The sequence below is a fragment of the Antechinus flavipes genome, chromosome 1, assembly GCF_016432865.1.
Source record: "Antechinus flavipes isolate AdamAnt ecotype Samford, QLD, Australia chromosome 1, AdamAnt_v2, whole genome shotgun sequence".
NCBI lineage: Eukaryota > Metazoa > Chordata > Mammalia > Dasyuromorphia > Dasyuridae > Antechinus > Antechinus flavipes.
Genome location: NC_067398.1, coordinates 523895709 through 523920560, shown reverse-complemented (window position 1 = coordinate 523920560; position 24852 = coordinate 523895709). Strand labels below are relative to the sequence as shown.

Sequence of the window (24852 nt, the reverse complement as noted above, 5' to 3'; positions counted from 1 at the left end):
AAGACTTTATGTTTGACTTTATTAGCACTGTTATATGAAATATTGACTGTGATGGTTATCTATAGTCATATGCAAACTGTATGAAATTTACAATATATTTGTGAAACCCCAACTTTCCTTTGTTATTGGTGGCAATGTAGCAGAACTTCTTAAGTAAGTACTTTCAATAATACACTTATAAATAGAAACAGAATCATGTATATGTTGATTGCTATTCCTTAATAATAATATGATAATAAATAGCTTTAATATAGTACTGTAAGGTTTACAAAGTGCTTTACAAATATTATTTAATTTGGTTCTCACAACCAAACTCCAACTCAGTAGAGTAAGTGCTATTATTATCCCATTTAAAAATGAAGAATCTAAGGCAGACAACGATAGACTGACTTGCCCAGGGTCATACAGTTAATAATTGTCTGCGATCAAATTTGAACTCAGGCCTTTTTGATTCCTATTCCAGTGGTCTATCCTTTGTTCTATCTCTCTTTCATCTTCCTTGATGTATATATTATTAACTGGTGTTTATTAACGATAATAACAACAATAATAACATTTCTTTAGTATTTTAAGGTGAATGAAATGCTTTGCATATGTTATATCATTTGGTCTTCAGATCAGCCCTGTAAGATAGATATTATTATTATTATTATTATTATACCCATTTTACATATGAGGAAACTGAGACTAAGAGAGATTAAATGACTGACCCAGAATTACACAGCTAGTATCTGAAGCAAAATTTGAACTCGGGACTTCCAACTTCATCATATTGTCTACTCTGGCACCTTTCTGCCTCTCTCAATCATAGTATGTATACATAGATATGATATAGCTTGTAGATATTTAAGTCAGGTCAGCTAGCATTTATTAAGTACCTTTTATGTGCTAATTACTATATTAAACATTGGGAATACAAAGAAAGGCAAAAAACTTTATTTACTCTTAAAGAGCTCACAGTCTAATAGGAAAGACAATGGGTAAACAACCATATGTAAACAAGATATATATAGAATGAACTGAAAAGAAGTATGTTGGTCACTGACGACTGAGTTCACATGTATTTTCTCTTCTTTTAAATTTTTAAAATTATTTTATTTTTTCCAAATACATGTAAAGATAGTTTTCAGTATTCGTTGTTGTTAAATTTTAAGTTCCAAATTTTTTCCCCTCCTATCCTTCCCAAGATAGCAAGAATCCTGATATAGGTCATATGTAGATATATAGATATGCACATATATAATAATTTTACATATTTCCATATTGGTCATGTGAAAGAAAAATCAGAACAAAAGGGAAATATCATGTGAAAGAAAAGTGAAAATAGTATGCTTTGACCTACATTCAGTCTTCATAATTCTTTTTCTGAATGTGGATGGCATTTTTTTTTACAAATTTATTGGAATTGTTTTGGGTCACTGTATTGCTGAGAAGAGATAAGTCTATCATAGTTCATCATCACATAATGTTGCTGTTACTGTATATAGTCTTCTCCTGGTCTTGCTTACTTCATTCAGCATCAGTTCATGTAAATCTTTCCATGTTTTTTTCTGAAATCTATTCATCATTTCTTATAAAGAATAGTATTACATTACATTCATATACCACAATTTCTTCAACCATTCTCTAATTGATGGGCATCCCCCAATTTCCAATTCTTTGCCACCACAAAAACAATTACTACAAACATTTTTGCTTGTGTGGGTCCTTTTCCTCATAGATTTTCATTGCCTACAGAGGTTCTTTCATTTATAGGTGTTTGTCCTATGGTGTCAGGCAATTGTTTGTGTCTAGAAAGAGAGAGAGATTGAGATGGAGGGTCAGGTTCCATGTGCAGGGGCAAAGCAAGCCCTAGGGATCTGGAGGTGACCAGTGAGAATACTTTGGGTAGTATGTAATAGGGAAAGGCAGTTAGGCTTTGTAATCTGTAGATAATGTCTGGAGGATGATGGAATTGGGCAACCTGGGCAAATTAATGATTTGTAAATATCAAACTATTTTCTGAAATACATATTTTAGAAGCAATGTGATACGTTGAGAAGGACAATACATAGAATCAGATGACTTTTGATTTCTAACTTTAATACTTAGCTGTGTGAATTTAGACAAGTTGCTTAACCTCTTAAATAAATAGGGATAATAATAAATAATAGGCATAATTCTTCATTGCTTCTTAACAGGATTTTTATGAGAAAGCTACTTTGTAAATTTTTAAATAGAATTTATAAACTATCATTATTAATACTAGTATGATTAGTTTTTATTTATTCTAATTCTTCATTATAAATAACAAGGCATATATAACTATTTGTGTAAATTTTTTAAAAAATTGAATACCCACTATACTATGTGCTTATTAGTCTGCCAGGCACTGTTTAATACAAATACATATATAGGCACCTAAAGAGAATTCTATAGGTTTTAAAGATTTGATGGTTTTGCTATTTATTTTTATAAACTTGATTTAATAATATTTTTTCCTATCACTAAAAGTTACATATGTAACATATGTACTATAAAATTTTTTCTCTCTTTTCTCTCCTTAGAAATATTACATTGTACTATTTTTAATTCCCTAATCAATTTGCTCATTTTACTGTTTCAATTTGGGGAGAATCTAAAAATTTACAACTTACCTCCTTTACCTTTTAGATACGGTTTGCAAATGTGTGGGTTTTTCTACCACATACCCTAACCTCTATGCTGCCTGCATGCAATTCCTTTCCATTCTCCTGACTGAAGAAGGGAAGAGATGTCTATCAGAGAAACAAAATTCAAGTCATAGTCCAACATTGGCTACACTTCTTGATGCAGATGATGGAAATAAGGAATCTGTAGAACGACTTTTTAAAGTTATTCTTGAGGTATATATTTTAATTGTTTTTAATTACTCCATGAAACAGTTATCTTTACTGTATTTATGTTTTAAGTGTTGTTAGTATAAGAAAAATACAGAAATATCTTTGAACTTGGCATGTAATTCACAAATGTATGTGTACATGTGCATAGAGACATGGATTTGGTACTTCTGTGTATAAATGGGCTTAAGGCCAGCTTGCTGTTTTGATCTTACCTGTGTACATTGCTCCCTTAAACCATTAAGGTCAAATTTTATTCATCATATATCATTTTTGAAGTGCATTCATCATCACTGAAATGTATGACAGGCATGATCATTGTTTTTATTAGAAATAAACAGTGTTATAAGACAATACATACATATAGATTTCAACTATAAGTCAGATGGCAAAGTCTAGTGGTCTTTAGAATATAACAGCAGAACTATTGTGCAGTACCAAGAACTTTAATAACAAGCGATTTCTTTTCTGGGTTCTGTTGCTGTGGCTGCTGAGGAGATGGGGGAAGGCAATACAGAGGTAATTGCCAGGTCACATTTGTTGCAGGATTGCTTCCCTAGACTATAGCTGTAGTATGAGACTAGAAGCAGGGCCATTTGTGGTGGTAGTTGTGATGGGGTCCTATTCCCGGATCTTTTGAATTTACCTGCCTATCTATGATTATCATGGTGATTCATTTTCATTCTCTGCCAAAATTGTTACTTTTGGATGATGACTTTGGGGGCCAGGAAGCAGGGAAGATGACCTGAAGAACACTGTGTCTCTAGTGGCTTTTGGATAGAGCCTTGATGTGCCTCCACTGGATTCTGAAGGGAGGTTTGAGATGGTATTTGTTTAAGTTATTTGATTATTTATCTTTGCATAATTCTCTCCTGTCTCCTCTAGGGTGTCTTCAAAATAAAGGGAAGCTTGTATATTATGAAATAGAAATTGCAGAGAGGACAGTGGAAGAAGTAGACAGGATTGGAGTGACACATAGGTGGAGTTAGGTTGAAGAAGATGAGAATGAAAGAAGGAATGTTGGAGATTATTTATACCTAAGTAATCAGAGTTTATATAATACATGCGTGGAGAGAATAATAGATGGTAGGATTTTGCTCCCCATAAAATAAAATGCTAATTGTTTCTATGGGGTGGTGTTATGGGACAAAAGGCTTAAGACTACTGGGTTATAGTAGCTCAGTCTTCTCATGCAATTCCTTTCTATATGGCTTCCAATTTCATCATTCCACTGAAACTATATTCTAGCAGTGGTCCCAAACTATGGCTCATGGGCCAGATGCGGCAGCTGAGGACGTTTATCCCCCTCACCCAGGGCTATGAAGTTTCTTTATTTAAAGGCCTACAAAACAAAGTTTTTGTTTTTACTATAGTCCGGCCCTCCAACAGTCTGAGGGACAATGAACTGGCCCCCTATTTAAAAAGTTTGAGGACCCTCTGTAAAATTACCAACAATCATAAATGCCAAATCTAATGGCCTTTTCTCAGTCTTCATCTTTCTTTCTTTCTTTCTTTTTTTTTTTTTTTTTTGCAGCTTTTGACACCTCTGATCATCCCTTTTTCCTGCTTGTTTCTTCCATAGGTTTCCATGACACAGGTCTTTTCTTCCCTCTGTTTCCTTTGAAGAATATTTGTGCATGTCTTGCCTCATTGCTCTTTTCTCATAGGCCCTTTTCTCTCTTTACTCAATTATTTTTGGTGATCTCATGAGCTCTCATGGGTTTAATTATTAATTATACTAGATAAACAAGGGGAAAAAAAGCCATAAAGAAAGGTAATTCAGCATTTGATAACATGAGAGCGTAAATTAGAGGGGAAAACATTTTCTTTTAGAAAAACCTGCCAGGAAAAATTTTGATAGGAAATAGATTTAGATCAACATCTTATATAATATACTACAACAAAATTAAAGTGGCTATATAGCCTAAATCTAAAAAGTCATACATTTTTAAAAAATTAGAAGTGAATGAGATCAGATCTTTCTCAATTATGAGTAGAGGGGGGAAATTCTTAATCAAATAAGTGATAAGGAAGAATGCAAAATACAAAAGTAGGCGATTTCTGCTACAAAATTTAAATGAATTTGCATGAATAAAATCAGTGGATATATGAGAGGAAGTAGAGTAGCAAATAATCATTTTTTAAAAGCTTTTTATTTTCAAAACGTATGCATAGTTTTCAACATTCACTTTTGCAAAACCTTGTGTCCCAAATTTTTTACTCTCTCCCTAGGTGGCAAGTAATTCAATATATGTTAAATATGTGCAATTAATTCTTCTATACATATTTCCACAATTATCACGCTGCTCAAGAAAAATCAGATCAAAAAGAGGAAAAATCAGAAAGAAAACAAAATGAGAACAGACAACAACAACAAAAAAGAAAATACTGTGTTGTGATCCCACACTCAGTCACTACAATCCTTCTCTGGACTGGGTGTAGATGGTTTGTTCCATCACAAGACCATTGGCATTGGCTTAAACCACCTTGCTGTTGAAAAGAACCACATCCATCAGAATAGATCATTTTATCATCTTTTTGTTACCGTGTATAATATTCTCTTTGTTCTACTCACTTCACTTAGCATCAGTTCATTTAAGTCTCTTTAGGCCTTTCTGAAATCATCCTGCTGATCATTTCTTATAGAACAATAATATTCCATAACATTTATATACCATATTTTATTCAGCTATTCTTCACCTGATGGGCATCTGATACTCAGTTTTCCAGTTCCTGTGGCAAATAATGTTTTATTATATGATTAATAGACAAACATATGTGAAGAACTGGTGTGAATATAAGCCATTTTCCAGTTAAGAAGTTGTCAGAGGATATGACATAATTCTTGTCCAAAGCAGAATAATCCATTATAAATGATCATATGACCTAAATAATTGGAGAAATATTAATGCTTAATAGAAGGTTGAGTTAATGTAATAAAAATTAAAATACTAGTTATATAATTTACTTTGTAAGTGTCTTACCAATCAGACTATCAAAATATGATTTTAGAGAAGTTGAAAGGATAATGAAAGGTATGTAGTGGAATACTATTGTGGCATAAGGAATGTATGTATAATTTCAGAGTAAATTGAAAAGACTACTAAGAACTAATACAGAGTGAATGAACAGAACTAGAAAAGTAATCTATGCAATGATAATTTTTTGAAGAAAAATTAGCCTTCCTTTCATCTATCTCCTGGCATATACTATCTGTAGCCACTTATACTTCTCTAGGATTTACCTTGTCTGTGCTTAGACTTGTTCCACACAAAGCTCTTCCCCAATCAAAAAAAAAAAAAGCCTTAGGGACCTCCCTATTGAAGGATGAATCCCTCTGCACATTGATAATTTTCCCAGATTTATTACTCAGTGATTAACACATTCCTATTCTGTGAAACACATCTCAACTGAGAAATTTAAATACCCAGTTACTACTCAAACTCTATTCAAACTCTCTCCCCACTGATAACTTCCTTATTTCCATCCCCCTTAACCTAATCTCACCAATCTTCTAAAGTTATCCAAACTCTTCATTCTTCTCACTGGAATGCCTTCTCAAAGGGAAACAGACTGGATTTCATCTTAAAACTTTTTCTTTTCTGGAACTCATTGAGTCTTCCTTCCTGATGAAACCATTTTTCTAATTGCCCTTTCGAATATTGGTTGTGCTTTTAATTCATCCATCCAGATTTTCTAGTCATGGAATCGAATTACTCCTTGATTTGCACTGCCATTTTTAGAAGGCTCTCTCTCTGCCATCATTGTTCAGTACCTTCTCCTTCACTGAGGTTCATTCAATCCATATTTAGTACCCACTTAAGATTCTGGTAATTGTGTCTATGGACCTCCAGGACATTCTCACATTCTCCTTAGTTCCTCAATCAGTTCAGTGCCTGACTCACAATTTTTCTTTCTTCCCCAACTCTTACATTCACACTAGGAGATTTTAATATTTGCATACAGATACACACACACACACACACACACACACACACACTTTTTCAAATAAAACCTCAAATAACCTTAATTTACTCATTTTCCATAATCTGCTCTTCTAATTTACCATAAAAACAGTCATGCCTTTACTATTACCCACAGATATTCTATATTAATGTTTTCAAACTATGAAATTCCTTTATCTGATCATAATCTGTTGGAATCCTTAAAAAGTTTTAAGTCATTAGAATTGATAGGGACAATAATTATTTAATTTAGCATGGTTCAGTATGATTGATCTGATCCTACAAGGAGATGTTATGGGCCAGAACTTGAAACAAGGTACTAAGTGGAATTGAGGAGACAATGTTTAAATCTAGTTTAGAATTGATTTAGTCCTACAACAAATAATGGTTTCCCAGTGATATAATGATTGGTGTGTACTCAGTGTACTGCATATAAGCAAGAAGTTCTCAGGGCCAAACAGAGACACAGAAGCCCACTCTCGGAGGCGGAGACAGATTCATTGCATATTCCACCATATTCCCTTCATTTGGAGGGAGGTAGGAGCTGAAGCTCAAGACTTTGAAGAACACAATAAAGGACTGGATTTTAACTCTTGGCTGTGTTTGGAGTGATTATTACTTAGAACTGAAACTAAGGCTGCCTCCAGAAAACCTCCCCAAGAAACCTGCTCTCCCAGAGAACCATTATGAAGAGAACACCACAATACTCTGTTGTTTTTCCAATTCTCCCTCTGCTTTGTAATTCCAAACTTGCTTATCTTTGCTATGAATCCTAGCCCATCCCCACCTCCCAGTTCCAACACCTTTCAATTCTTTCTCAGGCATTCACCACTACACTGACTATATTCTCTTCCTTCTCTTTGGTGAACTAATTCATCTTTACACTTTACACTTCTCTTCAGTCCCTTGCCTTTTTTCTTCTGTAGAAGATATTGCCCTTCCAAACACCAGCCTTGGATTATTTCCACCATCCTACTGTAAATGAAGCTGAGCAAAATGATGAAACTGTGTTGATTGGTACCACCATAAGTTTACATTATATAATGTCAATTGGCCTCTAACTGCAGCAAGACAATCCCTTTATATCTACCTAATCAATTATTTATCCTGCTCACCAAAGCAGCTTTTCCAAACCCTTTCATTCTACATCAAATCTCCCACAGCTGTCTCTTTTTATCTTTTAAGCTAAGAACCTTGCTTCATATTTCTAAAGAAATTTAAGCCATTCACAGAAATCTCTATCTTGCCCCTTGACTTTTCTCAAATAGTTCAAATGTCTTATTTTTAAAATATTTATTATTATTTAAATATTAATAAAACATTAATTTATAATTAAAAATTAAAAAAAATTGTCATGTGCCCAGCAGAACATCACAGAAGATTCATATCTTTGCTTCCTTGTAGGTTATTCTCTTGTTCTGTGTTCATTTTTTACTTTATTCATTTTTTTCCCTTTTCATCTCCCCATCTCATCCAACCAGGCTACAGTTAATCTATATCTGTCTCTCTCTCTATATTTCTGTCTATGTATATTCATCTACAGATAAATATATCTATATATATACATATATATCTACATGAGTATGTATATATATACATATGCTTTTATACATCTGTAAACATGTATCTAAAACAATTTTAATATGGCTGACAATGTAGATTTCTCTCTTGCTTTAATCTTTAAGTTGACTTTGTCTGAGATCCATGATAACTAGTCCTACTTTTTTTCCCTAATACACTCTACTCCTCATCCTTATAGTATTTGTGTATATCTATCTATCCCTACTAACTCTTCTACTTTAATTCTACATCTTAACTTGCCACTTGCCTTGTTATTACTTAACCTCTCTCCATAGATTGCTCCCTTATCTTCTCCCCTTCCATTTTCTTCCCTTTTTATTCCATTTTGATTAATTTACATACTTTATCTCACTCCCATTAATCTAAGCACTCTTCTGAACCACAGTATATCCTATGCCTCCCTTTTCTCTTCTCTATCCCTTTCCCATTAATCTACAAACTATGTTCTACTGCCATAAATCTAGACACCCTTCTATACTTCCTTTCCTATTTTCTCTCCATTTATTTCTTTATAGATTTTGGAGGTTGCTTCTACTCTTTGTGATTTATATGTATAGTGTTCCCTATTTAACCCATTCCCAATGAGAGTAGGTTTTCAGAACTACCAGGCCGCCTTCCCCCTCTAATGCTTCTGTTGGTTCTTCCTCTGCACCTCATTCATATAGCATAATTGTTATTTTTACCTTTTCCTACATAGTTTTGCTTTTTAGAGTCAGATCATACTCAGCTCTCCCCCAGTCTTTCTTTTGAGCTACCCAATTACTAATGTCAAATTTAAACATGTAAGGAACATAAATTTACATGAAAAAAACATCAACAGTTGTTGAGTCCCTTGAAATAAATGTTTGATGTTGGTTCTTATATGTTAAATTTTCTATTAGATTCAGGTTTGGTTGAGACAAAGTCCTGAAAATCTGCAAGTTTATTGAATGTCCTTTTTTTCAATCAATATTATGGTTAGTTTTTCTGGATATGATACTTTTTTGGCTGCAGGCCTACTTCTTTAGATTATTGATATATATTATTCCAGGACCTGTAGTCGTCTGTTGTAGCTGTGGATAAATCCTATACAATTCTAATTGTAGCTCCAGCACATTTGAATTGTTTTGTTCTTTATTTGTTTGTTTTTGTTATTGTTTCTTATAGGATTTTCTTTTTGATGTGGGAGTTTCGAAATCTGGCAATAATATTCTTGCACTTTTTCTATGCAGGATCTTTTTGAGGTGGTGATCAGTAGATTGTTTCTATTTCTACTTTCTCTTTTGTTCTATCGCTACAGGACAATTTTCTTTGATTTTTTTTTTTTTTTTTTTTTTTGCATTATTGTGTCAAGATTTTGTTTTGGTTTTTGGTCACAACTTTCAGGTAGTCATTGTCTTCTTATATTTTCTCTTATTGTAATGCCAGAGAAATTGAGGCAAGATAGAGATTAGAGAGTTTTTAATATTTTATTAATTGGAGAATATAATTGACTGGACAGGACTCTCATCTCAAAGTATCCAGTGCCGAATGGGAGCAGCCCAAGTCTTTTTATATCTTTTTTCGAATAAAGAAAGAAAAGAGCAGGAAGTTTCTTTACAGAATCATTGGGTTCTGTCAAGATGGGGAAGGCTATAAATTTCTTACTAAAAGCCAGAGTCAGGATGTCTGAATAAACAGAAGTAAAGTTGTCAATGAGGTATCTGCAATAGTCTTATCTTTTGGAATATTTCAAAGGGGATAGTGTCATAAATTCTTGAGGGCAGAAGGAGTTAAGAGCCAGGAAGTCTGATCTTCCCCTCATCTTGAATCTCACATTGACAATTTATAACCTTAGAGCAAATGTTCCTCAGTCTTAATGAACCAGAGGGGAGTTTTTACAACTAAGGGGATTGAAACAGAACAGTTAAGGAAATTGAGGTAGAATTTAGGGAAACTCACTCAGGACAATTAGGGAAACTAGTGCAGGAAAACTGAAGTAGAACAGTTCAAAGAAACTGTGACATAACATTATTCTTCTTTTTTCCAGATTTATTCTTTTTGTTATAAGAGGTTTCACATTCTCTTCTGCATTTTCATTCTTTATATTTTGTTTTGTTATTTCTTGGTCTTTTTTAACTTCACTGGCTTCCCCTTGCCCAAATATACTTTTCAAGAATTCTTTTCTTCTTTAAGACTCTGTATCTCGTTTTATAATTGATTAACCATTCTTTTCTTCATCTTCTTGTTTGTCTTCAATAGTTCTTATTTTTGTTTTTCTTCAATTCTCATTTGAGTTTTTCAGGTTTGTTTTGAATTTTTCTATAAATTCTTTCTAGGCAAGGAGTCATTTAACATTATCTTTGGGATAGAAGAGGCTATTTATTAAAAACTTCATTGTCCTCTGAAGATAAAGCCTGATCTTACTTATTTCTTGAAAAATAAGAAACTAGCAAGTTTCTGTAGTTGGATTTTTCTTCTTTGCCTTTTCTTCTTCTTCTTCTTCTTCTTCTTCTTTTTTTTTTAAATAAGAACTATTAGTGTAAGCATCTTTGAGCTTGGGATTGGGGGAAGATGGTGCTTCACTTGAGCTCTCCCCTCTGACCTAGAACCCCACCCTCCTGCAAGTGCCTGTTGCCAGCTGTGTCCCTGCCTCATTGTTTCTGCACTCAGAAGCAGTTTCCTAGTTCCTTCTCTCCCAGGACTAGTCAGCTACACAGGTGGGCCTGATGTTCCCAGTCAGGTTCCCTTGATTCCCTCAATCTTCCAGGACTCAGACCCTGTTCTCTTGCTGTTTGGGAGGTGAAAGTTTCTGTGATTATGGCTGAAGCTACCTCAGAACTCAGCTAGCCTCAGGACTTCCCCCATCCCCTTATTGTTTCTGAGGAGTTAGCCTGAAGAAGTTTTATTTCACATCTCTTAAACCCTGGTCATTGGGATCTTTCTTTGGATCGGTTTGTCCCAATAGGGCCCCTGTTCTGTCCCAAGTTTTATGTAATTTTTACTGGTCTATGTTCATCCTGTAGAGCAATTTTATTCTATTTGTGGGGGAAATCTGGAGAGCTTAAAATTATCTGACCCACTTCACTGTCTTCCCAGAATCTTCCTCCCAGTTCAGATATCTTCTGTTACTATTTCCTCCTTTCTCCCCAGGAGTGCGTGAAAGAATTTCTTTTCCTTGTCAAGGAAAAATTCTCTACATGTATAAATCATCCTCTTCTATATCTTTTTTCTCCAGTGAATTGTTTTCTTTATCATCCCTTGTCTAATGTGAAGATTAAAATTATCCTACCTACAATAAGAGAGACTGAGGCAGAAGTTAGAAACAATGGCATGGTATTAAAGATCCATGTGAACTTGAGATTTTTGTCATGATCTGAGATCTCTCTTCCTTCAAAGCCCTATTTTTATAGGGCTAAATGTCCAGTCATTCTAGAATAATCTAGAACAACTAATATCCATTGATTGATATGTGATACATAAGCTAAAATAATCAATTTGTCAGCAGGGTCACAAGTTAGGTGAAAGAATATCTTCACATAAGATGGATAGGCTTGTCCTTAATTTGGACAGGAGGAAATGGTGCAAGCTATCATAGTCAGTGACCTAAGTGGTCATAAGAAAATTATGTGCTCCTACTGGACAAGTAATTGGTCTGGAGGTACAAAAATATTTTGTGGGATTTTCTATATACTTTCCATCTTTGCCCTGCTGATCTTGGTCACCATCACAAGGCAAAACAAGGGTGGAGGGCCTCTAGTTAACTTTCTTTAGTTACACAAGTGAATTTATAATCTGCAACTTAAAGCTCTAGGGTCTAATATACAGAACTTTGATATGATTCTATCAAATTGATTAATATTGATTGGAATAGAATAGGGATCTAAATGAATTATTTCTCTATTCATTATCTCCCTGTCTGCTGATTGCTTCCCTGCTATCTATTTATAAACATATCCATATCTTCCCCATCTTCAAAAAACTCACTTGATCTATCCATTCCTGCTATAAGTCCAAATCTATTCTCCAATTTATGATTAAACTTCTTGAGAAGATTATTTACAACCAATTCCTATAGGGATAGCTAGGTAGTACAATGCATAGAGCACTGGCCCTGCAGTCAGGAGGACCTGATTTAAGGTTTAGCCTCAGTCACTTGACACTTACTACTTATATAACCCTGGGCAAGTCACTTAATCCCATTGCCTCACAAAAAACCAAAAATCCCACCACTATCAATGCTTATACATCCTTTTTAACCACTTGTATTCTGGTTTATGACTTCATTCCTCAACTGAAACTGCACTTTTTAAAGTTACTAACACCCTTTTAATTGCCAAATCTAATGAATGTCCTTTTCTCAGTTCTCACCCTTCTTGGTCTTTCTACAACCTTTGATGTTGTTAATGATCCTCCTCTCAATTGATATTATCTTCTCTATATTTTTGTGACACTATTATATATATATCCCGTTTTCTTCCTATTTCACCACATCTCTCTCTCCTTTGTTGGATCCTCCTTACTCTTTTTTGAATATAATCCTTGGCCTCTTTCTATACTTAGAATGTTCTTCCTCATCTCTACCTTCTACTCTGTTCTTTCAGGTCTCAGCTAAAGTTCTAACTTCCTCATGAAGCCTTTCCTCATCCTCCTTCATACTAATGCTTTCCCTCTGACACAATGCCGGTTTCTTCTCTATATATCTTGTTTATATATAGTTGTTCACATATTTTCTCCCCTATTAGACTATGAACTCCTTGAGATTAGGGAATATTTTTTTTTTGCCTTTTTCTTGTACCCCATTATCATACTTTGGAGACAAATAGAGGATAGATTGGAATGAGGAGCGACTTGAGACAGACAGATTCACCAGTTGGTAATAGCAGTAATAAGGCTCTAGTAAAAAGGACAAAAGCTAGATTATGGTGGCTTAAGAAGAGAGTGAGAAGAGAGGAAATGGAAGCAATTATTAGAGATGGACTTTTCAAAGAATTTAGCTACAAAAGGCAGAGAATATATAGGATGATTAGCAGGCATAAAAGGATCAAAAGATAAGTTTTTGAGGATAGAGAGATGTGGACATGTTTATAGGCAAAAGGGAACAAGCCAGTAGATAGGGAGGTTAAAAATATAATAGAGATGGCAGATGTGATAGTCTCTTAGGGGAAATAGGATGGAATTGGATCCTTTTAACATGTAGAAAGGCTAGTCTTGATAAGAAATAAAGATATTTCATCATTTAAGACACAAGAGGAAGTGGAGATAATGGCAGAAGGGTCCTAAGTGATAGGAAATGAGGAAGAATGGCAAATAGCCTCATTTTTTTACCTGTAAAATATGAGGTCAGGTTCTCCGTTAAGAGATAGAGGTGGGGTAGGGAAGAATCATGGAAGGTCTGAGGAGCAATGGCATAGGTTGGAAGAGTTGCTTTAAAGAGTGGTATAGTGATTGATAAAGATGTAATGATGAGACATCTTTTGAAATTGTGTAACATAAATTTGTAGTGGACCCCATCAGAACATACATGATTTTCTCTACCATGTGTAGGAATCTTGGTAGTGATATACCATGTGTAAGAAAAAAAGACAGCAAATGACAGGGAATGATCCTAGCATGAGATGAAATTGATGATAATGTTAAAGAGGTTAGGAACTCAAGAGAGGTCAATGTAAATTTGTTCACTAAGGGATCAAGATGAGAGCAGGAAAAGTATAGGGGAGATGGCCCGGGACAGAGTTGAAAGATCAAGATATTTGAGGTGGCTTATAAGGAAATGCAGAGGGAGAGGTGAAAAGTCAATTGATTATGGTCAGAAAATATTTCAGAGTTTTTGAACATGAAAGTGGTACATTAGTGAGTGATGGTAAATTTAAGGGGTATGACTAGCTTTGTGTGCAACTGAGGCAGACTGGAGGAATACCCAATGAGGTAGGTGCTATTTTTATTATACCATTTTTGAGAAAATGAGTCAGAGAGATTGTGTCAAGATCACATAGTTATTACATCTGATGCAAAATTTAAACTCAGATCTTTTCAAATCCAAGTCCAACATACTATCTGCTATTCTATCTAAAAGATAAAGATAAAATCTAAATAAAATTTAATTTTATCTAGAGATAAAATAAAGATAACTGTGGTGTGTGTGTGTGTATGTCTTTGTATGTATGTATGTGTGTGTGTCTGTGTGTGTGGAGAGCAAGAGCGAGAGAGTGCATTGTGTATTGGATAGAGACCTGGGGTTATTCAGATTAGGAAGATTTGTGTCCAAGTCTTTCATCTGACACTTAGAACTTATATGACCTTAGGCAGATCACTTAAACCAATTTCAAACTCCCCATATCCAGTCTGTTGCCAATATTATTGATTTTGCTTTTGCAATATCTCTCAAATATACCTATATCTCTCATCTGATATTGCCACTGTCCTAATGTAAGAACTTGTCAATTCACAATTTGACTAGTTACAACACCCTGCTGATAGGTCTGCCTTCTTCAGGTCTCTCTAAGCGCCAGTTCATCCTTCATTCAACCATTCAATCCATGTTATCTCCTGACTCCACTATATCCCACAGTTCCAAGAGGCAAACCTAGGAATTAAGTACAGATTCTCAGGTCTTTAATTCTTTCCTCGTACCATATTTGAGAAGATTAAGTCAATGGCATATATAACCTTGCATATTCTTTGTTTTCTACTTATTATCATCAACAAACTTGAGTCACTTTTCTTTTTTTCTGTAACATTACAGAAAACAAAGGCATTCCATATAATTCCCACTGTTGAAGCATTTATTTAGCCTCCATTCTTTGAGACAACAAAAGCCATCATTGTTAGTCAAATCAATAAAGTGGCCTTTGAGCATGTGCTATATTGCAAGGTACTGTCATAGGTAATATGGGGAAGAACTGTAAGACATGGTCCCTATCCTTGAGAAAGTTTCTTTTGGAAAACACTAAGTTTTTTCTTTGTATCTCTAACACACAGTATATTACTTTGCATATAATAATTATTTTTGAAAGAATCCTTGAATTGAAGCTAATTGAAGACCTTAAATTAGTGACTTCAGTCTCTACTCTATCAAAATTATATTCCTAGACTTTTAAGACTATTGATTGATCCATCCTACCCTGTTGTTCCCCTTTATGCAGTCTTCATTCTAGTTGGGTTCTTAACTAATTCTTTCCTATTTCTAACACTTTTTTCATTCCTTTAAAGTTTTATTTTAGGTGTTATCTTCATTAAGTTTTTTTTTTTTTAATTCTTCCAACTAGACATTTAAAGAAGTGCCATTTTTCCATAGTGGTAATTTATATATTTCATAATGTCTTATTAATTTTATCGATTTCAAAGTATTTTCACAAATGTTATCTCCTTTTATCATGCATGTAGGGAAAATGGAAATATATGTGATATGACTTGACAATCCAAAATATCTCCCGTATGAAAATAACTCCCTAATTGGTTCTGCCTGGCTTAAAAAGCCTTCATTACCATTTCCTCTTGAGTTAATATATTGAATCAGTTATTTATCATTAATACCTAAGCAAGAATTAATTCATCAAATTAACTAACCAGTCACTTACCAAAGTTGTAAGGGAATTTCATACAGATTTTGTAAGTTTTGATCTTGAGAAGAGAAAGATCTAGGACATAAATCACAGCCAAGGAGGAATGTCACAGTGGAGAAGCATGAGTAACCTGAGTACTGTATTATTTATTAGTTCTAAATATTTATCTTGTCTCCTTTAGATGAAGAACTTCTTGAGTATAGGTATTATATTTTTCACACTTTCTAAATTCTTTATGTAATGCCATCCATAGAGACCACTTATATAATCAAACAGTATGATGCTTTTGATTTTAGTAATTAGTTGATATCTTACTGCCATGTTAAAACTTCAAGTGTTATAAGTCTATTGCAAAAATCATTTTTCTTCAGAATTTGTAGCCTTCTGAGATAGGTAATTGTGTATATGTGGTGTATTATATTGTGTTAATATATATTTATTTTTATTTTTTGTAGAGCTATGAAAAACAATCCTCCAAAGATGTATTGAAAAGGTTTTCCATAAGTGTTTTGGTGTCACTTCTTGCTGTCAGTAAAAGAGCTCAGAAATATGCCTGGAATGGTAAGCTTAAAATATATGAAAACTGCAAATCAAAGTGTTATGGAAGTTATTTTGAGAGAATTATATATGTTAGTGTAATTGGAAGACTAAAAGTAATACATATAATTTAAATTTGTAATTCAGCTAAATTCTAAAGTATTTATTATGAGCATCTATAGTTTCCTAAATATTTATCAGAACATAGTGCCTGCCTGAAATAAACAAGCTTTGTCCTAAGTAATAAGTGATATTAAGTTATGCTATACTAGTATTTAGAGGATTCTCCTTATGTTGTTTATTTGACATTTAAACATCATTCATTGTGTAGAAATTTATGGAAAGTGATATATTGGTGTCATGTTGTCTATCTTATACCTTGAAGTACAATTGCTTGTTAAGCTTCCAAGATTGTTTTCTGTCCTTCTTTTAAAGATCTCTGAAAGCAGAATTCTAATATTTAATTATTTTAGTGGATGTATGTAACTCTTCTGATGCAGTTTGGAAGCTTTCCTTGCTTCTTCATCTTGTGTGCTTCTTTTCCATATCTTGCTACAGGTCCTGAATAGAAAACCAGTTCAGTGTGCTCAAGAACTTCTTATTTTTGTTTTAATATTGTAATATATCATTGTGAGCAGTATACTGAACCTGTCCATGTGTAGTCTTTCATTCTCAATGAAATGTATTTTAGAAAAATACTCAATTTTGAAGCCATTGGATATGGATTTATGACATACCTGTATCTGGACCTCATCTATAAAATGAAGAGGTTTGACTAGATAAACTTTAAGGATTATTCCAACTTTCTTCTAATCAAATTTATTTTCTTTAGGTTTTTTCTTTAAAGAAATATTGGAAAATAGCATATCAGTATCATGTTTAGAATACTAACTTTTTTGAGGGTACAAAGCAAGGCATTGGGGTTAAGTGACTTGCCCAGATGCACACAATTAGTTTAGTGTGTAGTGTATGAGATCAAATTTGAATTCAGTTCCTAGGGCTAGTGCTCTATCCACTGTGCCACTTAGCTGCCCTAACAGTAACCATTTATGCACTAGCAAAGAGTCATCATTTCTTTGTCCTTTCTTCTTTAGGATAAATAAACCCAAATCATTTTGATTTTCTGCCAAAAAAAATCTGTAGCTATCTCTCAATTCAATTCAACAAATATTTACTAAATACCAAAATTCTGCTCTTTAACAATGTATGTAGAGATAAATGAAAATTATTTACTGGGATAATTCTTGTCTATAAATTATTGATTAGTGATTCTCTTATGAACTTTATTTACTTTGACATGACCTAACATGCTGATATTTAATGTTTCATTTAATATCTGCTGTATGATAGATAACCCAATACCATGTATTGTTTAATGATTTAAATGATTTAAATTAAAGAAATGAAGAGAAATAACTTTACAAAGTCATTAGGTTCATCTCTCTACTAGTTAAAAAAATCTCCCCTTGGTATATTTTCATATATTCATTCTTGCAGATAATGGGCTTTCAGCTTATATCTACAGTTCTTTTTCATCATTCTTTCAACATAGTATTTATTGTCTGAAGGAGAAATAAATGAAAATGGAGGAAAATGAATAATTAAACATTTTATCATTATCTTTAACTTCCTTTTTTTTTTTAAAGAAGGATCTTAACAGATAAATATATATATATACCAAATCTAAAAATGATATATTAAAAAGAGTAACTACTTTACTTTTAGTCAGTAAACATGGTCTTTTCATTAAGCAGGTTTCATTCATGTTTCTTCAGTTGGGGAAGGAATGTTGCAAAGAAAAGCTGCACATATTTCCTTCTGAAAATTAATTTGGGTCCCAATTTTGAGGTGAAAAATATGCAGTAAAGAAAAATATGTAAATAAATACTAGCTTCAGATTTGATTCCTACAAACAAATGGAAAAACTATGGAGAGAACCCATTTAAGGAGAGATGATGGATATAATATCCATTAGTTAACCAGACTCTGTTTTTTGTTTTTTTTTTGTTTTTTTTACTTTTTATTGACCTCTGCAGGTTCATTTTAAATGTTCTACCAGTTTGCCTCTTTTGCTTTGCTTCACAAATACCAGATAGGATTTATCATTTGAGAGCTTTTTCCTAAAGTTAAACTTTAAACTTCTAAGTATCTTTTACCCACTTTATGGCGAACAACATTTTTTTTATACTTAAATTTCATTCATTTCTGATGTTTACACGGCACGATCATTCTTTTTTAAATTCCCCTAAGTAAACTATGAGAAAAACCATAATGTAGTAAGTAAAAGGCTGGCTTTGGAAGTCAAGAACTCGAAATTCAGATCCCACCTCCGAGATTTACCAAATGTGTGATTGATTCTAGACAAATTACTTAAGCGCTTTGAACCTATTTTCTTTTTTTTGAAGTGAAGATAAAATCTATAGTATGTACTCACAATTGTATTGAGCTTAAATGAAATAATTTAGCTAATTTAGCCACTTAATGATAAATATCAGATATTATTGTGAACATACAGTTTTTATGACCTTTTCTTCTAACTTTCTCTGTTTTCATAAATATTTCATTTGTTTGACCGAACTTTCAATTCTTATGTTATCATCAGTAATGAAAGTATTGAATCCATATCCCATTCTCCATCTGGGCTAACTTCAGCTATAATGAGATGCACAAACACATTGTTGTAAAATAACAGAGGCAGAATAGTGTAATATACACAATGCTAGATTTGAAATAAGAGGACTTGGGTTTAAATCCTAGCTCTGTCATTTTTTAAAGTATTGTAATCTTGGATATGTCACAACTCTGTGGTCCTGCCACCCAGGGTTATTGTGCATACAAAGTGAGATACTTCCCAAACCTGGAAGCATTATATAGGTGTTATAGTTATTATTTCTTATCTATAAAATCATAGGATTAGGCTGGTTGACCTTTAAAGTTCCTTTCAGCTTTTAATTTGTGATCTCCTAGAAATACATAATACTTATATTTTTGAAGTAGCTTAGTGTCTTAGAAACAAGTGGATTTTTCATATAAGTTCTCTCCCATTTCTCTTCTTCATAATCATAAGCCCTGTGGTGAAAAAGCTAAACATTCTTTTCTGTGTTCTTAGTTTCAAATGAAAGTTCTAACGCTTGTCAAGGAAATTTAGTTCTAAAATCTTAGAGATTTTGTCTTTCAGCTGGCCTTATAGACAGTTGCATAGAACAGATGAAACACATTCATGCACAACTGAACTTAGATTCCCTGAAGCCCAGGAAAAAGGGGCCAAAAAAAAAGGTAACTATAGAATCTACAAGTTTTTTATAATAAAGAATAAGTTTAGTTGGAGTCCATTTTCCAATATTAGTTTCTTTTGCTAGGAAATGACACAATACAAGCTTATTATAAATTGAATATTAATTTGCTGGTTATATGTAATAAGTAATCAGATGAGAGATGAATGTAGTAATAGATTGCATTATTTGTAAATGATATTATCAAAGCCTTAAGGATTTGGGATTATATTTTAATATAATAATTTTAGAATCCCTTAATTGGAATTTAGATCATGTCTATTATTTAAAGACATTTATGTTTGATCTTATGAATAGTACTGTGCAAACTACCAATCTAATCAGTCAAAAAAAAATGAGGTATGAATCTGAGTTTTTAATCCAAAGCAAATACATAAAATTCACGTATATACATATATATACATCAGCATTCCATTATCTTCAGCATGTACATTAGTTATTAAATATGTCTAGTTTCATATTTGTTATTCAACATGGGTTCTGCATTTCTGTGATGTCAGTATTTCTTCTAGTGATTGCAACCCATCTGAATCATATGATCTGGTGAATATCAACTGTTGTCTATATTGTACTATAATGATAAATCCTCTCTATAGCTATAAGTAAGAGGAGACTTTTATTGTTCTGGAAACCATTCCCTACATTACTTAAACTTACGTCACTAGTAGAAGAGTCAATCAGTGTTTTTTCCAACTGATCGAACCATCTTCTTTCCGAGTCATATGTCTAATGTCACTCTTGCACCATATTTCATTGTTTTCAGCTTATGTACATCCAACAAGAACCTCTTTTTTGCCCTTTGGATAAGCCATGGATTTTTTAAAGATAGAGGATTCTATGATTTATAGCCAAACAGTATCACTGGAATAACAACTTTTCCATACTGTTCCTTCTCTACGTGTCTCTTGTAGACTAGTCATATTCCTGATGCAGTAAGCCTGAAAAATGATAAGTTCATTAATTATTCATTAATCACATAGACAAGCGAAACATTTTATATCTCCTAGAATAAAATTTATTCCAGAATTTTGGGAAACTAAACAATCTGTTTCTTCAAATTTTTACTCTACAAGGCTGGTATATTTTGCAAGTGATTATTAATCCTGTGACATAGTAAATAGTGTATTGTAATAATAAGCTACATTCAAACCAAGGCCAGTTATATTTTAATTTTTTTTATAAATTGAGATTAAAACTATTTTTAAAAGTAATTTGTAACAATTAAACACATATTTATCGTAGTCCTTCTTGCTCTCTTTTCATGTGCCTCTTTGAAGTAAGACTCCTTATGTCATCATGGAGAATGTCAGGCAATACTGATGTGATTGAAAACCATACAGTACCTGTATCACTTTAGTGAAATGAAACATGGAGCCTATTATATGTCTCAATTCCTCTGTGCTTGATGGAACAGAAATAGCTTTTTTTGTGTTGAATGAATTTGCTGAGATATGGTCATCTTTCAAAGATAGTTAGCTTGTCAGCATCTTCAAAGTTATGGTGGTCAGGCATGACTGAAGTTCTTTTATTTTATAATATGAACTAAAAATGGGCTCTCTACATAAAAATATGTGTGTTCTATTCTTATGGTATTTTTCATTTGTTTTTATTTAAACAGGAAAATGGTTTTAGGAAGGAACTAAACATTGCCATGCAGATGCTAAGAAACTGCCTTTTTCAAAATAATGAATATAAAGTAAGTAAAGCTACCATCAGACTTCTGATAGTAGGAATGATCCTAAGCAATTTAACTATTATAAAGGGTATAAGTAAAAAAGTTCCTTGAACTTTATTGTTTTAGATGGCACAATTGAATAATTTATAAATCTAGTACTAATAAATAAATCCACCTCATCAGAAATATTCTCATCCATCGAAATTGTATATACTTTCCTTGCCTTTCTTTAAATTTGTCATTTAAGCGTTGGCATCATACAGCTGAAGCAGACTTATACTTCTTATTCATGTACATCTGATTTTTTTCTGGGAATTTAAATTTTACAGTTAATAAGATAGAATGAAAGGTTAAATATTAATAAGATATGAGATATTTAATCAGAATATCTTTTAATTGCATTTCTGTTTGTCAGTAGAGAAAGTTTGTTTAAAAACAGTTGTTTGATTTTCGGGGATCTCTTTTGGAGTTTTAGTGGTTTTTCCTTCTTCAGCTCATTTTGTGGATGAGGAAACCGAGGCAAATGGGTTAATTGACTTCACACAGGCAGTAAGTGTTCAAGGCTAGATTTTACCTCAGGTCTTCCTAACTTCAAGCTTAGCTGTACCACCTAGCACCACATAACTGCCCCTCAAATACCATACATAAAGGCATATATAAAGCCTGTTGAGAAGTATTATTTCTTTAAGTTTAACTAGAGTTTTTGAGTTTTAATTCTGATGCCTTAGCTATTTGATTCAGTTTTTCTCTTTTCAATATCTGTAAAATGAAGTAAGATAGAGTAGTGATACCTGAAGGGCTTTATTTTGACCAGAAAATAATTATGAAATTGATTTAGTGTTTTGGGCCATTGATGTCCATTTGATTATCAATTTTATTTGGAGTACTTTAAAAAAAAACACATTCAATTTGAATACTAAAAACAGTAATTTGAGTGATAATTTCATAAACATTTCTTGCATATATTGCCTTCTAACTTTGCCATGGAAATGTGATAATACCATTGGAATTGTAGTGCATGATAAAATTACATTATATTCAATTTGGGTGTGTGAGCAGACATTCAAGATTGCTTGAATTATGATGGCTTTCAGAAAACATACTTGAAAACTGTTTCAAGGATATATGATCTGAAGTAGATTATAAGTTATTGTCAAAAATCTAACACTTGAAACTTCTAAGAACCAAGAAATATTCATCTGTATTTCTGATCATATATCTTAGACTTGTTTTCATATAATACCTTAAATAGCAGTCTTACTTTAGAAAAATCTTAACATTGGGAGAGGTAAGGCATCTCATTAGTTTGTATTGTAGGTTTTGTTTTTGATTTTGCTTTTTTTGCTGAGATAATTGTGGTTAAGTGACTTGCCCAGGGTCACACAGCTAAGACGTGGTAAGTGTCTGAAGCTGGATTTGAAATCAGATACTCCTGACTTTAGGGCCTACACTCTATCCACTGCACCATCTAGTCCTGTATTGTAGTTTTATCAGAAAATGTGCTTGTGTATTAGTCTGTAATTTAATCCTTTTCAAAACCACTTGTCAGCTGATTATGAATATTTTCTCTTGTCACTCTCTAAAACTATTCATTTGTAACCCAGTTTGTACTATACACCTACTATATGCGTGGCAGTAACATCATTAGTTTTATCATAAATGTATTTTCACACACAATTCATTTCACTACTATAATAGTGAAATGAATTGTGTGTGAAAATTATTAAATCAAAGCATCAATAAGTAAAATTTTTCTTTTTAAAAATTATTATTATTATTAATTGGTCCTGTGTATTTTTCATGAAATACTGTAGTTTGTTCATTAGATAAGCTCTGTCTGCAAAGAAATATATAATGATAAATTAGTTTTTTTAATGTAACTATTATTTTTGGATTATACTACCCATAATATAATTTAGGCATATATGGAATCACTCATCAATCAGATTATTGAAACACTTTTTAAGTTCCTTGAGCTAAGAACAAATCAGAAATGAGTTAATACATTAAATAAAACTAATTTTTAAAATGTTTTTTCAAAAATTTCATGATTAGGAGAGATAAGCATATACAATTGAATAATGAAGGAATCAAGCAAAATATTCCATTATACTTAATTGGGATTTCTTTTTCTTTTCCTTTTTTTTTTTTTGGATTTCAGCCATTATATTATATTTCCAGTTTCTATTATGGTATGTTTCATTGTTATGGAAGCATCTTTTTGGCATTGTTGTCATTATCATGCTTCTTCCTCTTTCTCTACCAGCACTGTCACAAACAGTTATATTTATTAGATTAATCTGTTTTTTATAACAAATGAGTCCTTATTCCAGTTCTGTTATCAGTGGATTTTTTTTAAATAATTGAATATTCTTTATAAAATTTCTCAAGTAATTTTTTGGCTTTTGAGCCATCCATTTTTCTAGAAGAAGCTGATACTTGAAATTGAATAACTTTTAAAAATAATCAGAATTTAAGTTTTACATCAGTTCAGTTTGGTGAGTTAATTTTGTAATTTAATTTTCATTCCATTAAAAGAAACCTTCCTTGTGTCGATCTTCTAAAAAATTAGATACATTACTTAATAATTATATATATGTATATATACATATATATATAATTTTAGACTAAAATACATGTATTCTCCTATTGAGAAATAAATATTATGCAATGAACAATAATTAATTTTCACTATAATAAATCTGAAATACTGAAAGATTTTGAAATGGTTTCCAAATCATTAAGGAAAAATATGAAGTATGATTTGTGTTTAATTGATTTTGAATAATTAGAATATAATAAAAATCCCTATTTGCTATATAAGATAATTTGATGTTAATTGGAATTCATAATTATTTATATTAGTCTACTTCTTGACCATTAACTTCCCTCTGAGCCATTCTTATCCAAAGAGCACACAATCACAAGTGCTTTCAAAAATAAGTTTTTGACAAAGATATATTCTATGTTAGATAGTTAAGTGTGGTACCTATTGTTGCTGAAGAGAAATATTGAATTACTTTGAAATATATGTAAGGATTCCTGTATCTTGCTGCTAATTTTCACAAGAGAAAGGATATTTTTAAGAAGTTGACAATGTTACTTCACTGTCTAATTTTCATGTATTCTATTTCATTCTATAATTTTTTTCTGAGTCATTTTATACTTCTATAAGTGTGGTGAATGAAAAATTTGAAGAGATAGAATTTCCAGGTAATTACTGATTAATTTATGAATTAGGCTAACCAGTGATCAATAAATTGGTGGTCAATAGTTTCAGTAATCAAAAAATCAAATGGAAACTCTTTGTATTACTTCTGATAAGAAACTCCTCTCAGAAGTGAATCCTGATTGGTGGATAATTAATGAGAAAACTATCTAAAAATTTTCATGTCATCTTGCTGAGAGTGTGGTTTGATC

At 32.4% G+C, this 24852-nt stretch overlaps 1 protein-coding gene across 1 annotated transcript in view; it reads left to right on the top strand.

Annotated features, from left to right (window-relative positions):
* RTTN (rotatin) overlaps positions 1-24852 on the top strand; it is a 235447-nt gene that overhangs the window by 192257 nt on the left and 18338 nt on the right. Inside the window, exons 40-43 of the mRNA XM_051973949.1 lie at positions 2653-2864; positions 16383-16488; positions 19643-19740; positions 21376-21453. Of these exons, the coding sequence (XP_051829909.1) occupies positions 2653-2864; positions 16383-16488; positions 19643-19740; positions 21376-21453 (494 nt within the window). The remainder of the gene's footprint in view (positions 1-2652; positions 2865-16382; positions 16489-19642; positions 19741-21375; positions 21454-24852) is intronic.